This window comes from Elgaria multicarinata, chromosome 16, assembly GCF_023053635.1.
Source record: "Elgaria multicarinata webbii isolate HBS135686 ecotype San Diego chromosome 16, rElgMul1.1.pri, whole genome shotgun sequence".
NCBI lineage: Eukaryota > Metazoa > Chordata > Lepidosauria > Squamata > Anguidae > Elgaria > Elgaria multicarinata.
In genome coordinates, this window is record NC_086186.1 from 7,335,141 (window position 1) to 7,349,486 (window position 14,346).

Here is a 14,346-nt window from a genome sequence, read left to right on the forward strand (position 1 = left end):
CTGCCTCCCCGCCCCCAAACACGCCCCGGCGCTTGACGCTCCAGAAGAAGCCTCACCCCAGGCCCGTTTCCAAGGCGACGCCTTCCGAAGGACCCTCTAGGAATCCACACGCGGGATTCTATGATCACAACCCGGAAGGGAAGGAGGTTGGCTTCTCTTCACCGTTTGAGGTGGGTTTAGGGTTAATTTGATCCAAACAACAACAAAAACGCATAAGCTTTTCAGATACACCTTGTGGCTTTCGAAAACTCCAAAAGCGATCTGTTTGTTTGTTTGAAATCCTGAATGACCGTTGAGGTTAGCTTTCCCCGCCCACCTGTCGCGTTCTATGAATCTGAGAGGCCATGAGGAGACTTGAGTGACAAGCGCTTCATCCCGCCTCCTTGCCAATCCGCGCCAATGGAGTGGCCGCATGCCCGCCCCTCCTCTTGATTGGCAAAGCAGAGGAAAAAGACGCTAGAGCCAGTCAGTTCTTGGCTATAGACTTGAGTGCGATTAGAAACATGAGAGCAAGTATTATTGTACTCTCAAACAATCGGTCCATGTAGCTGGCTGTGATCTGCACTGACTGGCAGTGGCTGTTTGAACCTGGGAGTTTCATGCAAAATATGTGTTCTCTAATGTTGAGCTCTGAGTCCTTTCTCTAACATGCAGTAAGGCTCTAGTCCTCATGGTTCTGAATAAAAGACTGATTTAGTTCAATGTTCTATTACACTGTCCGGCAGCAACTCCTTAGGTTCTCAGACACTTTCCCAGCCGAGATACTGGGACTGAGGCAGGGTTCTTTGATATGCCAAATATATACTCTGAATAGTGGTCTTTCCTCCCCACCCATCCCCCAAAAAATAATGCTGGGCTTGAGCCCCCTACCCTGCCCCTCCCAAACACTGCCTTGTCCCTTAGCTTCCTAGAGCTGTCTTTAAAACTTCCCTCCCTGTCTTATCTAATCCTCTGTATGTTATTTTTTTAAAAAAGCTAAGGACTGCTTGAGACCAGCCTAAAAGGTTTTTTAAAGTTAAACGGAAGCCCTTTCATCTTAAAAACAACACACTGCAGTATATATATATTAGTATGCATATTCTGCACTAACCTTCTACCAGCCTCAATGCGCTAGAGCAGCCAAAAGTCACCCACCCAACTACCTCCCGCTTGTTGCTTAAGCTAAAACCCGCTGGTACAGAAATATCTGGTGCCTGGTATCAGGCTTAATTAATATGTGACTTTTTAATGGTGTACTCAAGCAAAGGTTAGCTCATCAAGGCTGCATTTCCCTATTCGTTTTTAGGGAAATGTCTTAGTAGTTTTTAGTCACTTGGCAATAAAGTTTATAGGGGTAACTATGCAATCGAGGCACGTTTAGTTGGAAAAAATCCCCAATGAGTTCAATAGGAATTATTTCCAGATAAATGTGTATAGGATTGCACCCCACGATATTTTATGCTTTCAGCCAGGGGTGGCCAACTTTTCTGGTCTCAGGGGCCACTCTGTTCTCCAGGCAGTGGTCCAGAGGAAGGGAGCGGTCAGCTGCATAATACATCTGGCCCTATGTAGCACTAAAAGCCTTCACAGTTATGGAGCACATCTGTTCAGCCACACCGTTACATAAAAATATAGAAATGTACATAGTATATACAAAATCCAAAAGAGTGATGTAATGTTAAAGCATGGAATCTTTATTACTTAGAACTTAAACTCATTTTGGTAGGACCAGAAAAATTGCTTAATCCAGTCCAGGGCGTGGGGGCAGGGTGACCCCCTGTTAGCCACCCCCTGTTTTAAATAAAGCAGGGGGGAACATAGTGGAATATGATTTTAATTCCTCATGTAATTTTTAGAGCTAATTGGTTATACATCTGTCTTGAGAGAGTCTATTTCCAGGTTCTAATTTTATATGGTTTTTCAAAGCAGACATTGAGAGAGGGAAATGAAATCAATTATTTTTGCTCTTAATGCTATTTCTGCTTGATAGTGAGAATGTGGGAGGCTGAATTTTTTGAGAAAAACTCAGTAACCAGTAAGGCTATTAATTGCTATCATTAAAACAGCAATCCAAGGCACACTTACCTGGCCATAAACCTTCAGATACAAACTTCTGAGTAAACATACATAGGATTGCGCTCTAAGCCAAATCGTTCCCCCAGCCAAGAAAACACAAACATATAGAGGAAATGTTTTAAGTGATTTGTTCATGATTAATAGTGGTGATTTTCCCTAATCTGATTATTTCTGTTGGTCTAAACTAATTAACCTATTTACTTTTAGTGCTCCAATGTCAGAATAGCTTGGCTGTAATCTTATTAAGCTTTATAATAACCACTCGAATGGCACTATTTGATTACTGCCAAACCCACTACCCTACCCCATCTATAACTGAAACAGAAGAAGGAAAACTGAAAAATATTTTTTTGTTACTAGCCTTGGATACTGTGAGTTTGTGCTGGCTTTCTCTATTAGTAGTCCCTGAGATACGTTTTGTTAACTTTTTTGTTTACAGTCTTTTCCTGAATTATACAAATATAACAATCGTACAGACAACTAAATTTAATAAGTAAAAGACAAATGGGTATGAGAACATCTGACAGTAAACAGGCAATGACATGGGAAATGGACAAAATAGAAAATCACAGTGCAATAGTAACTGACATGTTTGTAAGTATAATGATACATAAACCAAGACAAAGCCTATCTAGTAAACAGCTTCTTGGAAGAACATCAGAAGAACATCTTGTAAGAACATCAGCCCTGCTGGATCAGACCAAGGTGGGTCCATTCAGGGGGCTTTCGCCCTGTCTCATTCACCGGCTTTTACAGAGAGTTCAGATATCATTGTATTCCACGAGTAAGCAAGTAAACATACAGTGACCAGGTTTGCACCATTGCTGTGGCTTGCTATGGGTTATTTATTTAAGCTACGACGAGCTATGACATCTGTGGACGCCATCCTGCATATTCAAGCCATGGCTTTTCGTGGGTGTTGTCTGAACCCAGACACCATGGGTTATGCAAGAACCCATGGCTTGTTTTAGGGTTATGCGAGAGTTGTTTAAAATGGCTCCTGTAACAGTGAACAAAAGAGAGGACAAGAGCGAGTCGAATAGAAAAAAAGTCACAGCTATAAAAGGAGATAATCCAATGATGGGACAATGGTAAAGAGAGACTGGTCGGCTGATACAAAGGTCCTTTGCCACATTATTTAGTTTTCATAACAGGAACAAAGGTTACTGTTTTACAACAGGCTGGTCACTGGTACGCCTAGGGGTGACCACATTAAACCAATTTTAAAATCTCTTCACTGGCTGCTGATTAGTTTCCAGGCAAAGTACAAAGTGTTGGTTATTACCTTTAAAGCCCTACATGGTTTGGTCCAGGCTACCTGTGGGATCGCCTTCTCCCGTACAATCCGCCCCGCACACTCAGGTCCTCTGGGAAGAATCCACTTCAGCTAGCAAAAACTAGGTTAACAACTGTTACCCAGAGGACCTTTTCTTCTGCTGCTCCCAGACTGTGGAATGGCCTGCCGGAGGAGATTCGTCAACTTGACAGTCTTTTATAATTTAAAAAAGCAATAAAGACTGATCTATTCCGGCAGGCCTATCTAGTGAAATTTTAGAATGTTTTCAGGGTGTTTTAAGGATGTTTTAAAGATGTTTTAATCAAGTATGTATGTTTTAATCCGTTTTAATGTGTATTTTATATCACGTTTTTATACTGTTTGTTTTATACTTTGAATTGTTTTAGGTTTTGTGAACTGCCCAGGGAGCTTTGGCTATTGGGTGGTATAAAAATGCAACAACAACAATAATAATTATTATGTTTTACAACTTTGAATAGCCTGATGCTTTATAGTCCTTACGGAAAATATGCAAAATACTATTATATATCTGAGAACCGAACACCACAGGGCTGGGGACATGTGGCCCTCCAGATGTTGTTGGACTGAATCTCCCATCAACCCCAGCCAGTATGTTCAGGGATGATGGGAGCTGGGAGTCCATCGACATCTGGAGAGGCACAAGTTCCCCAGCCCTGCCATAGCAAATACTTCAGACACTTACGGGCATTTGTTCGTATTTATCTTCTTTACCTCCACATTGTTCTTGACTCTGGCCTTTCCCTTAGGTGACTCATTGTGCTTGAAATGCTTGACCAGCCAAGATCTGGTCCATTCATTCCCTTCTGGATTGTGTCCAACAGTGCAGTCACATACTCAAGATCATGCTGGGATGATGTGTATTGGGCTTTCTTTAACAAACTTTTTCTTATTTTCTGGTGGCGTGTGTGTGCCCCCCCCCCCAGCCGCCCTTTCTGGGCTGAGCATGCATTGGATACCATTCTGCAGTGTCATACATCAGGTCCTGGTGTAATGCATGTGTATAGGATTGCTCTGTAAACCTATTTGCCAAGAAGCACTTAAAATATTTGCAAATACATTTGCCAAGAAGCACATAAAATATGTGCAAATACATTTGCCAAGAAGCACATAGAAAGGCACAGGGTGTGTCCCGTTGACAAGAAGGAATGGCCAGGACATGATTCAGCCCTGGGCTCAAAAAAAAGTAAGGATTTACCCTCTGACAATGGCTGAGTTCGGACCACACGCTAATAAACTGGGGGGTTAATAGGAACATAATGAGAAACAACTGTTGATTAGCGTGTCGTCAGAACTCAGCCAATAACTACATTTAAGTTCGATGCATTGAATGGGTACTATCCAAGTTTAGTCCTACATTGTGTAGACCCATAGAAATGAATGAGACATAGTTACTTATGAAATGACTAACTTAAGTCCCATAGAAATGAATGAGACATAGACCCATAGAAATGAATAAGACATATGTACTTAGGACTAACTTAAGTCCCATTTATTTCAATGGTGGTACTCTAGGTAAGATTATTATTTTATTTATTTATTTAAAATATTTATATCCCACCCTATATCACTAAGATCTCAGGGCAGCATACAGATAAAAACATACAGTATAAAACAATAAATATACACAGCTAAAAACAAATTAAACCATGATCCAAGTTAAAACAATATATAATTTAAAAGCAATAAAAGCAATTAAAACAATGTGCCAGTGAGTTTAACCATCAAAGCCTTTGTTAAAAAGCCATGTTTTTGCTTGGCGTCGAAATGCGATCAATGTTGGCACCAATTGGGCCTCCAAGGGGAGGGCATTCTACAGTCAGGGTGCCACCACAGAGAAAGCCCTCTCCCTTGTCCCATCATAACGTATATGTTGCATTGGTGGGATGCAGAGAAGGGCTCCTCCGCCATTAGCATGGTGTTTGTCTTTGTCCAATGGACCAGCCCACGCCAGAGCTTTCTGTTGGCTGTCGCCACCCCTAGGTCCCCCAAGGTCAAGTCTGTCACCTCCAGAATATCATCCATCCAGTTGCATAGAAAAGGGAATTTCAGCAGGTGTCATCTGTATATATGGAGAACCTGGTGAAATTCCCCTCTTCATCACAACAGTTAAAGGTACAGGAGCTATACTAGAGTGACCAGATTTAAAAGAGGGCAGGGCTCCTGCAGCTTTAACTGTTGTGATTGAAGAGGGAATTTCACCAGGTTCCCCATATATACAAATGACACCTGCTGAAATTCCCTTAAAGATACAGGAGCCTTGTCCTCCTTTTCATATGGTCACCCTAACATTTATGACAATTATTTTAAAAAGAGAGAAAGAAGGATTGCTGGCGGAGTAGGAGAAGGGGACGAAGCCCTCATCTCACCACATCTCCCGCTCCTGTGCAAAACCCGCAAGGGGGCGGCAGCAGCATCGCGAAGGCCTCCGCTTGGCCTCGAGCCTGAGCAGGGGCAGAAGACTACGCTTCCCAGAGGCGCTTGCGCGGGGCGTCGGCGCCGCACGAGGGGAGCTTCCGGTGCGCGCGACGGCGGCGGCGAACCGACGCGACGGTCCCGCCCCGCCTTTTCCTCCGGCGGCCCCGCCCCCTCGTCCTCCTCCCTCTGCTCAACCCCGCCCACCGGGCTCCCCGCCTCCAGTCCCAGCGAAGATGGAGAACACCTACGACTATCTCTTCAAGCTGCTGCTCATCGGCGACTCGGGCGTGGGCAAGACCTGCCTGCTCTTCCGCTTCACCGAGGACGACTTCAACAACACCTTCATCTCCACCATTGGTGAGGGGAGGCGGCGGCAGCAGCCCGAGGGCCGCCTCAGGCGCGGGGACGTGCCGCTGAAGGGGTGGAGGGTTCGCGAGCCGCTGAGGGGGGGATTCGCGGGCCCGCTTTCCCGCCTCAGCGACGAGCCTTGGGGGCCTCGAGAGGGTTATGAGGAGCGGGGCGTTTAGTCGAGGGTTTTTTTTTCTTCCCTATATCTGCCCCGTTTTCTATGACGGGCAGGAGTCGACACGCGTGTATGCGTGTGTGTGTGTGTATCGAGGCGGGGGGCGTCTCGTGACAGGACGCGAGGAGGAGCTCGTGACGGGCCCCCTCCCCTCCCCTCCCCGACCCCCAGTCTTTGCCCATTATCTTGCTGTCCTGAGGCGTTGACGGGCAGGACCTATTTAAATGAGAGGCCACCAGTGAGGGAGGAAGCAGCAGCCAGGCCCCTCTCCGCCGTGCCTGGGCCCAGCTCCAGCTGAGAGCCCCCTCCCTCCTGCTACCAACTGTCACTGCAGAGGCCACCAGTGAGGGAGGAAGCAGCAGCCAGGCCCCTCTCCGCCGTGCCTGTGTCCAGCTCCAGCTGAGAGCCCCCTCCCTCCTGCTACCAACTGTCACTGCAGAGGCCACCAGTGAGGGAGGAAGCAGCAGCCAGGCCCCTCTCCACCATGCCTGGGTCCAGCTCCAGCTGAGAGCACCCTCCCTCCTGCTGTCAACTGTCACTGCAGAGGCCACCAGTGAGGGAGGAAGCAGCAGCCAGGCACCTCTCCACCATGCCTGGGTCCAGCTCCAGCTGAGAGCCCCCTCCCTCCTGCTACCAACTGTCACTGCAGAGGCCACCAGTGAGGGAGGAAGCAGCAGCCAGGCCCCTCTCCGCCGTGCCTGTGTCCAGCTCCAGCTGAGAGCCCCCTCCCTCCTGCTACCAACTGTCACTGCAGAGGCCACCAGTGAGGGAGGAAGCAGCAGCCAGGCCCCTCTCTGCCGTGCCTGGGTCCAGCTCCAGCTGAGAGCCCCCTCCCTCCTGCTACCAACTGTCACTGCAGAGGCCACCAGTGAGGGAGGAAGCAGCAGCCAGGCCCCTCTCCGCCGTGCCTGGGCCCAGCTCCAGCTGAGAGCCCCCTCCCTCCTGCTACCAACTGTCACTGCAGAGGCCACCAGTGAGAGGAGCTGGAGATGAGAATGGAGCCGTAGCCGGGGCGTCTGGGACTGGGTAAATGTGGAATGTTGTTATGAGATAATTAATATGATAAGTAGTTAAATACAGAGATCGTGCCGTTATGGTGGGGCGCCGCCTCCCCCCTCTCCCCTAAGTTAGATGGCCGGAGTAATAGACTCACGGGGATATGGGGAGGGGGAAAGTAGTGGGGGGGAAGAGGGGTTGGGGGGGATCATTAGGGTGGGAGGGAGGGGGATGAAGGGGGGTTTAGGGTTTATTTTTATATTTGGTGTTGTATATGTTTATGAGTTGCAGAGCACACGGGATCGGAAGGAAAATCAAAAGGGTGATTATGAATAAGAATATTAAAGTATCAACGCTCAATGTTAAAGGTCTGGGGGCAGTCGTGAAAAGGAGGAGAATAGAACAAATGTTAAATAAAGAAAGATCGGATATTATTATGTTGCAAGAAACACACCAAAAATTTGATGGCGTAAATGAAATCCGGACAAGGTGGTCTGTTTATTATGAGAAGTCATTAGGGACGTCAAAGAAAAATGGAGTAGCAATTTTGATTTCAAAAAAAAGTGGATTCCTATTGGAAACTGTAAGAAAGGATGATAATGGTAGATATCTTATGATAAAGGGGAAAATAGAAAGTGAACAATATACATTAGTAAATGTTTATGCCCCTAATGAGAGACATAGAGAGTTTTTTATGAATTTATTTAATGAAATAGAGGAGTTAGGGAAGGATATCTAATTTTAGCTGGGGATTTCAATATGGTAATGAATAATAGAGTGGATAGATCAAACCCCACAAATGTGGAAAAAAGAAATAATATTACTATATTGAATAAACTAGTAAAAGAAAAAGATTATGTAGATTGTTGGCGTTTACTGAATGGCTTGAATCCGGGATTTTCTTATTACTCCTCAGTTCATCAGACATACTCTAGAATAGATTATATAATGGTTTCAAAAGAGTTTGCAAGTAAGGTATGTAAAATGGAAATGGGGGTAATAAAGGTAACGGACCATGCATTGTTAAGTTTAGAATTTACAGTTAAAAAGAATTATAAGGAAGCGTTTAGGTGGAAACTAAACACAAAACTTTTGAAGTATAATAAGGTGGTAGAAAAAATGCAAAGAGAAATGATAGAGGCTTGGGAAATTAATGAGAAGGGAGGAACGTCAAGGGCAGTAGTTTGGGATACCATGAAGGCAGTATCGAGAGGGATATGTATTAGAGAAATGTGTAATTTAAGAAGGCAACAAGTAGCATAGCAGGAACAATTGGAGGAAGAGATTAAGAAAATGGAGAAAGATTATTGGCAACATAAAAATAAATATAAATTAATAAAAATACAGGCAAAGAAAAAACAATTAGAAAATTTAAATTTAGAGGAGGTTCAAAAGAATTTAATATATATGAAAAGGGAGTATTTTGAAAACAGTAACAGGAATTCTAAAGTGCTTGCCAGGCTCACACAAAAAGAAAAAGCCAGGAACGGGATAGGGATTTTGAAGGATAAACAAGGGAAGTATTGTCATACAATGAAGGATAAAGTAAAGATTTTTCAGGAGTTTTATCAGGAATTGTATAAGGGAAAGGATACTCAAAAACAAAAGTTGGAAGCTTATATAGAAAAATATATAAAGAAGAGAATAAAAATAGAGCATAAAGAGTTAATGGAAAAGGTAATAACGCAAGGAGAAGTAGAAGAAGTAATTGAGAACCTGAAGCCAGGTAAATCACCGGGGGTAGACGGTTTAGGACCAGAATATTATAAGGTTTTTAAAGGAATTTTAATACCAAAATTAATAAATTTGTTTAATTCCATATTGGAAGGGGATAGAACGCCAGAATCATGGGAACACTCATTAATAATTTTAATACCAAAACCAGATAAAGATTTGACTGTCCCTGATTCATATAGACCTATTTCATTAATAAACCAAGATGCTAAGCTTTTTTCAACTATCTTAGCAAGACGGTTGAATAAATTTATAGAGGAATATATAGGGGAGGATCAATGCGGATTTGTGGCAGGTAGACAGATGCCTAATTTAGTGGGAAGAGTATTAAATGCAATACAGGTGATAAATAAGTCTAGGGTTAAAGCGGGAATTCTGGCATTGGATATTTTTAAGGCTTTTGATTGTGTGAGCTGGCAAGCTTTAAAGATGGTTATAAATAAAATGGGGTTTGGAAATAAATTCAAAGCGATAATAGAACAGTTATACTCTCAAAATACAGCCGTAGTGGTAGTGAATGATGGTGTGACAGATAAGATACGACTAGCCAGAGGGACAAGGCAAGGTTGTCCGCTCTCACCAGTCCTATTTGTAATGGTAATGGAATTATTGGCGAATGCAATACGAGAAGATGAGGAGATTGAAGGAATAGGTAGTATGAAGGAAATTAAATTGAATATGTTTGCAGACGACACGTTGTTGACGATAAAGAATCCAATAGAGAAGATGGGGAGAATTAAACAACAATTGAGAGAATTTGAGGATATTACGGGGTTAAAAATAAATTGGTCTAAATCAGAATTGATGTTTAATTATACTAAAAAGGAAGAGAAGGATTGGGAAGAAAAGGGAAGAGAAATTAGAGTTAAGAATCAGATTAGATATTTGGGAATAAAAATTACGCAGAAATTAGAGAGTTTAGAGAAAGAGAATTTAAATGTGTTAAAAAAAGAGATTTTAGCAAAATTGGAAAAATATAAAAGGTTAAATTTATCTTGGTTTGGAAGAATAGCATTAATAAAAATGAAGATTTTAGCAAAGATTAATTTTGTGTTCAGGATGCTACCAATAAAAATTTCAGAATTAGAGCTAAAAAGTTGGCAAAGGATTATAAATAATTATTGTAATGGTGATAAGAAAGCGAGGGTAAATAAAAGTAAATGGTATTTGAGCCAAAAAAAGGGAGGATTGGGTCTCCCGAATATTAAATTATATTATGTAGCTAATAGATTAAGATATATAGTGGAGGCAATTACAGGATTAGGGGAATTAGATTGGATGGAAGAAAAAATTACGAGTAATATAGAGACTAAATTGGAAAATGTATTTTTTATGGAAGGGAAAAAAAATGGGTGGAAAGTATAAATAACCCGCTCTTGAGGTTTCACTGGGAAATTTGGAGTAAATATAAAGGGGAGCTGCTTCCAAGCAGCTCTCCTTTGTCACCGGTAATAATGTTGAAGAATTTCCCGGAGGAATTAAAGAGTAGATTAAGTAAAGTTTTAATAGAAAAAAATAAAATGAAATTAAAGGATTGGTTAAGAGGAATGAGTACAAGAGAGGATATGGAAGAGGTTTTGAAGGATAAAAAATTAACTTGGTTAAATTATAGGCAATTAGAACAGTGGACTAAAAAGTGGGTAAGAGATAATGGAGAGTGTAGAGAATTAACAAAGTTCGAGGAACTAATAGTTAAGAAAGATAATGAAAGGGAGAAAAGAACAGTGTTAAAAGGGTTGATGAGTGAATTATATAGAATATTGGTAGAGAAAGGGACGGTGGATAATTCGGGTAAAATGGTTTGGGAGACAGATTTGAAGGTACAAATAGGACAACAGGGTTGGGAGGGATTATGGAAACAAAGAGCGTTGAGAAATATGTCAGTAAGAATAAAAGAGAATTAGTATAAAATTGTATGGAGGTGGTACCTAACTCCGGTTAGATTGAATAAGATAAACAATCAGCAATCAGAAAATTGTTGGAGAGGTTGTGGGGTTAAAGGAACGTATTTGCATATGTGGTGGGAATGTAACTATGTTCAGAAATTGTGGAAGATGGTGTTTTTGGAGATTGAAGAAATTGTGGAAATGAAGATAGAACGAACACCAAAAGTTGCATTGCTGTCACTATTTGAAGAAGATTTTAAATGTAAAAAGGAAACTAAGGAACTGATAACGAATTTGTTGATTGCAGCAAGATTGATTGTAGCTAGGAACTGGAAGATTCAAGGGGAATATTCTATTGAAGAATGGTATAAAGAAGTATGGGATATAGCTATTAATGATAAATTAACAAGTAATATTAAATGGAGAAGAGGTATAGCTAAATCAAATGATTTTGAAGGAATTTGGAAACAGTTCCTAATATTTGTGTTTTCTAAAGGAAGTGGGAAACCACCAGCAGAAGAAAGTATGAGATTCTGGAATCAGGAATGAGATCCCGAGGTGGGGGGTGCACTTGTAGGTTATTTTGATTATGTTATTAAGATAAGATTTTGTATTCAAATTGAACATTATGTAGTATGTTGTTGTTGTTGTTGTTGTTGTTTTTATGTGAATGTAAATGTGTGTGTTTAAGTATTGTAGAAAATAAAAAAAATTATAAAAAAAAAAAAAAGAGGCCACCAGTGAGGGAGGAAGCAGCAGCCAGGCATCTCTCCACCATGCCTGGGTCCAGCTCCAGCTGAGAGCCCCCTCCCTCCTGCTACCAACTGTCACTGCAGAGGCCACCAGTGAGGGAGGAAGCAGCAGCCAGGCCCCTCTCCACCGTGCCTGGGCCCAGCTCCAGCTGAGAGCCCCCTCCCTCCTGCTGTCAACTGTCACTGCTGAACTTTCCAACTAAGATTGTAGTGCCTGAATTTGCTTTCCTTTTCCCCCTCCTCCTCCCTCCCAGTCCCTTTTCCTTTTGTGTCATGTCTTTTAGATTGTAAGCCTGTGGGCAGGGACTGTCAAGAAATACTTTTGTAAGCCGCCGTGAGAGCCTTTTTTGGCTGAATGGCGGCATAAAAATCCTTAAATAAATAAATAAATAAATAATAAATGCAACATTACGAGTGGGGGGCGCGAGCCCTGGGCCCGTGACGTGGCTGTCTTCGCCTGACCTCACCACCCACCCCCACCCCCAGGCTTTTCATGGCTTTGTATTGTGGGGGTTTCTGCTGGTGGGGCTTTTTGGAAAGGGGGGGTGCGGAGAGGAGGGTTTTTAAGCCAGACACGTCTTGGCTGAGATGCTCACATTGCAGCCTTGGGGAGGGAGGGTCGGTGGCTGCGTTACTTGAATTACTGCCCCATATGACAGGCCAGTACCCATCCTCTGGTCATCCTGCCAAATAGGGAGGATCCCCCTGTTCAGACAGCCCACCCAACCCTGCTACCCTTGTGGTTAGTGTACCCCTAGAAATATTGGGGTGGGGAGAAACCTCCCCCAAATGCTGTATTGAGGATGGCCTGGTCCCAGCTTGGAAGACAGGCACTTGTTCTAGGACTCCTGTTGTTTATAAAGTGCCCGAAATTGCTCTGTGCTGCACAAAATTACAAGTAACGTAAGAGGGGTGTCGTCAGGCTTACAATCCAAGGAAAGGTCGTGCCATGTTATGGAGGGAAAGGAAGAACTAGTGGAAGGAAAGGCTGGGTAAAGAGCTGCCAGTGGTAGTCTGTGGACACTCAGTTTACTTCCCAGTAGCATCCCTCGTTGGTTGGAGTCACTCTTGTCTTGGTAGCCAATGTGGGCAAAAGGGACGCTTGCTATCCGGTGTTGCTTTCCTGAGTGAGTGGTTGCTTGGGGCTGCTGCCCCTTAATCTACTAACGCTGGGGCTGCAGTGCTCATGTTGTCAGTTGTTTACCTGTTCAAGTCCAGTAGAACTTCAGATAGAAGGCATAACATCAGAGGTAGGCATTAGTTCCAAGTCTGGTCTTGCAGAATGGCCAGAGCTGGATGCTAAGAACATAGGATGAGCCCTGCTAGGGCAGACCAAAGGCCTATCTAATGCAGCATCCTGTTTCCCACATTGGCCAATCAGATGCCTATGGGAAGCCCCCCCCCCCAAAAAAAGAAAAACAGACACAAGGGCCATAGCTCTCTTCCATTGCTTTTCCCCAATGATTGATACTTAAGAGACATGCTGCCTTTGATTCCTGAGGTAGCTTATAGCCGTTGTGACTAGTAAGCGTTTATAACCTTATCCCCCATGAATTTGTTTAATCCTTTAAAAACCATTTTAAGTTTGTGGCCAACACCACATCTTATGCTAGCAAATTCCATAGTTTTTAATCTGCCTGTTGCTTCCTTTTGTCCTGAATCTCCCACCATTTAGCTTCATTGGATGACCCCTGGTTCCGCACCATGCATAATTCTATAAACCGGTCATATCCATCCTATTCACCTTTTTTCTAAACTAAACAAAAACAATACGCAAACATTGTAACTCTTCTTCATAAGGGAGTTGCTTCAGCCCCCTAATTCTTTGATTTGTCCCTTTTCCAACTCTAAAATACTCTTTTTGAGGTTTGCCTACCAGAAATGTGCACAATGTTCCTCCGTGGTGGCAGAGGCCTGTTATGCTGGGAGTGAGGCATTGCTATCACATTCCTGAAGGCCTCGTCCACAAACGTCTTCCTCCATATTTCTCCAGGTCACTTACCTTGGGCTCAAGGGAAATCACCATGACATGCCCTCTTCTGTTATCACAGGGTAGGTGGTTCTGATATGGGTACTTCAGGGAGATGGAAGTGTAGTTTCTCAGCTGTTGAGGCACAAGCCCATAGTGGTGATGGCCATTCTAAAAGCTACTTTTTTTTAATTAAGTTGTTAATATTGGGGGGAAGGATATTATAACACTGATATACCACCTTTAGCATTTTAAGGCAGAAGCACCAGAGCACTTAAGCAGTGATAACTGCTGTAGTAATTGGGAGAGCAATTCCATGACCAGAGGTGATAGATTACCATAGATGATAAAAAGGGTAGGAACTCCCTTGTTGAATTTCTGAACAGCCTGTATGGCTTGGTTGCAACTTTTACTATTTCACTTTCGTTCTGAAATAGTAGTGTTTTTCTTCTTATGGGAAACAAATTACTGCTAAGGATTTTTGCACACAGGATTAGCTTTTCTTCTAGGGTCATAGTACAGTTAAATTCTTGTTTACTTTAGTGAACAGCATATTTACTTAGTATTTGATCATGTGTAAATGTCTTGTATTAAATGTTGAAGTTTGTTTGGGTGAAACTGACGGAATGCTCAGATCTACTACACTACACCTGTGTAATCCTGAAATAGTGAAACTTTTTTTTATAGCTGCAGGTCTA

General features: G+C 42.9%; 1 protein-coding gene across 3 annotated transcripts in view; it reads left to right on the forward strand.

Annotated features, from left to right (window-relative positions):
- Positions 1-6,021: 6,021 nt before the first annotated feature.
- Positions 6,022-14,346, forward strand: part of LOC134409871 (ras-related protein Rab-8B-like) — a 60,642-nt gene continuing 52,317 nt past the window's right edge. For all 3 annotated transcript variants that reach the window (XR_010026219.1, XM_063142863.1, XM_063142864.1), the window contains exon 1: positions 6,022-6,145. Coding sequence is in view for 2 of the 3 variants with exons in the window: in XM_063142863.1 (XP_062998933.1) it covers positions 6,022-6,145 (124 nt within the window). In the remaining variant the exon portion in view is untranslated. The remainder of the gene's footprint in view (positions 6,146-14,346) is intronic.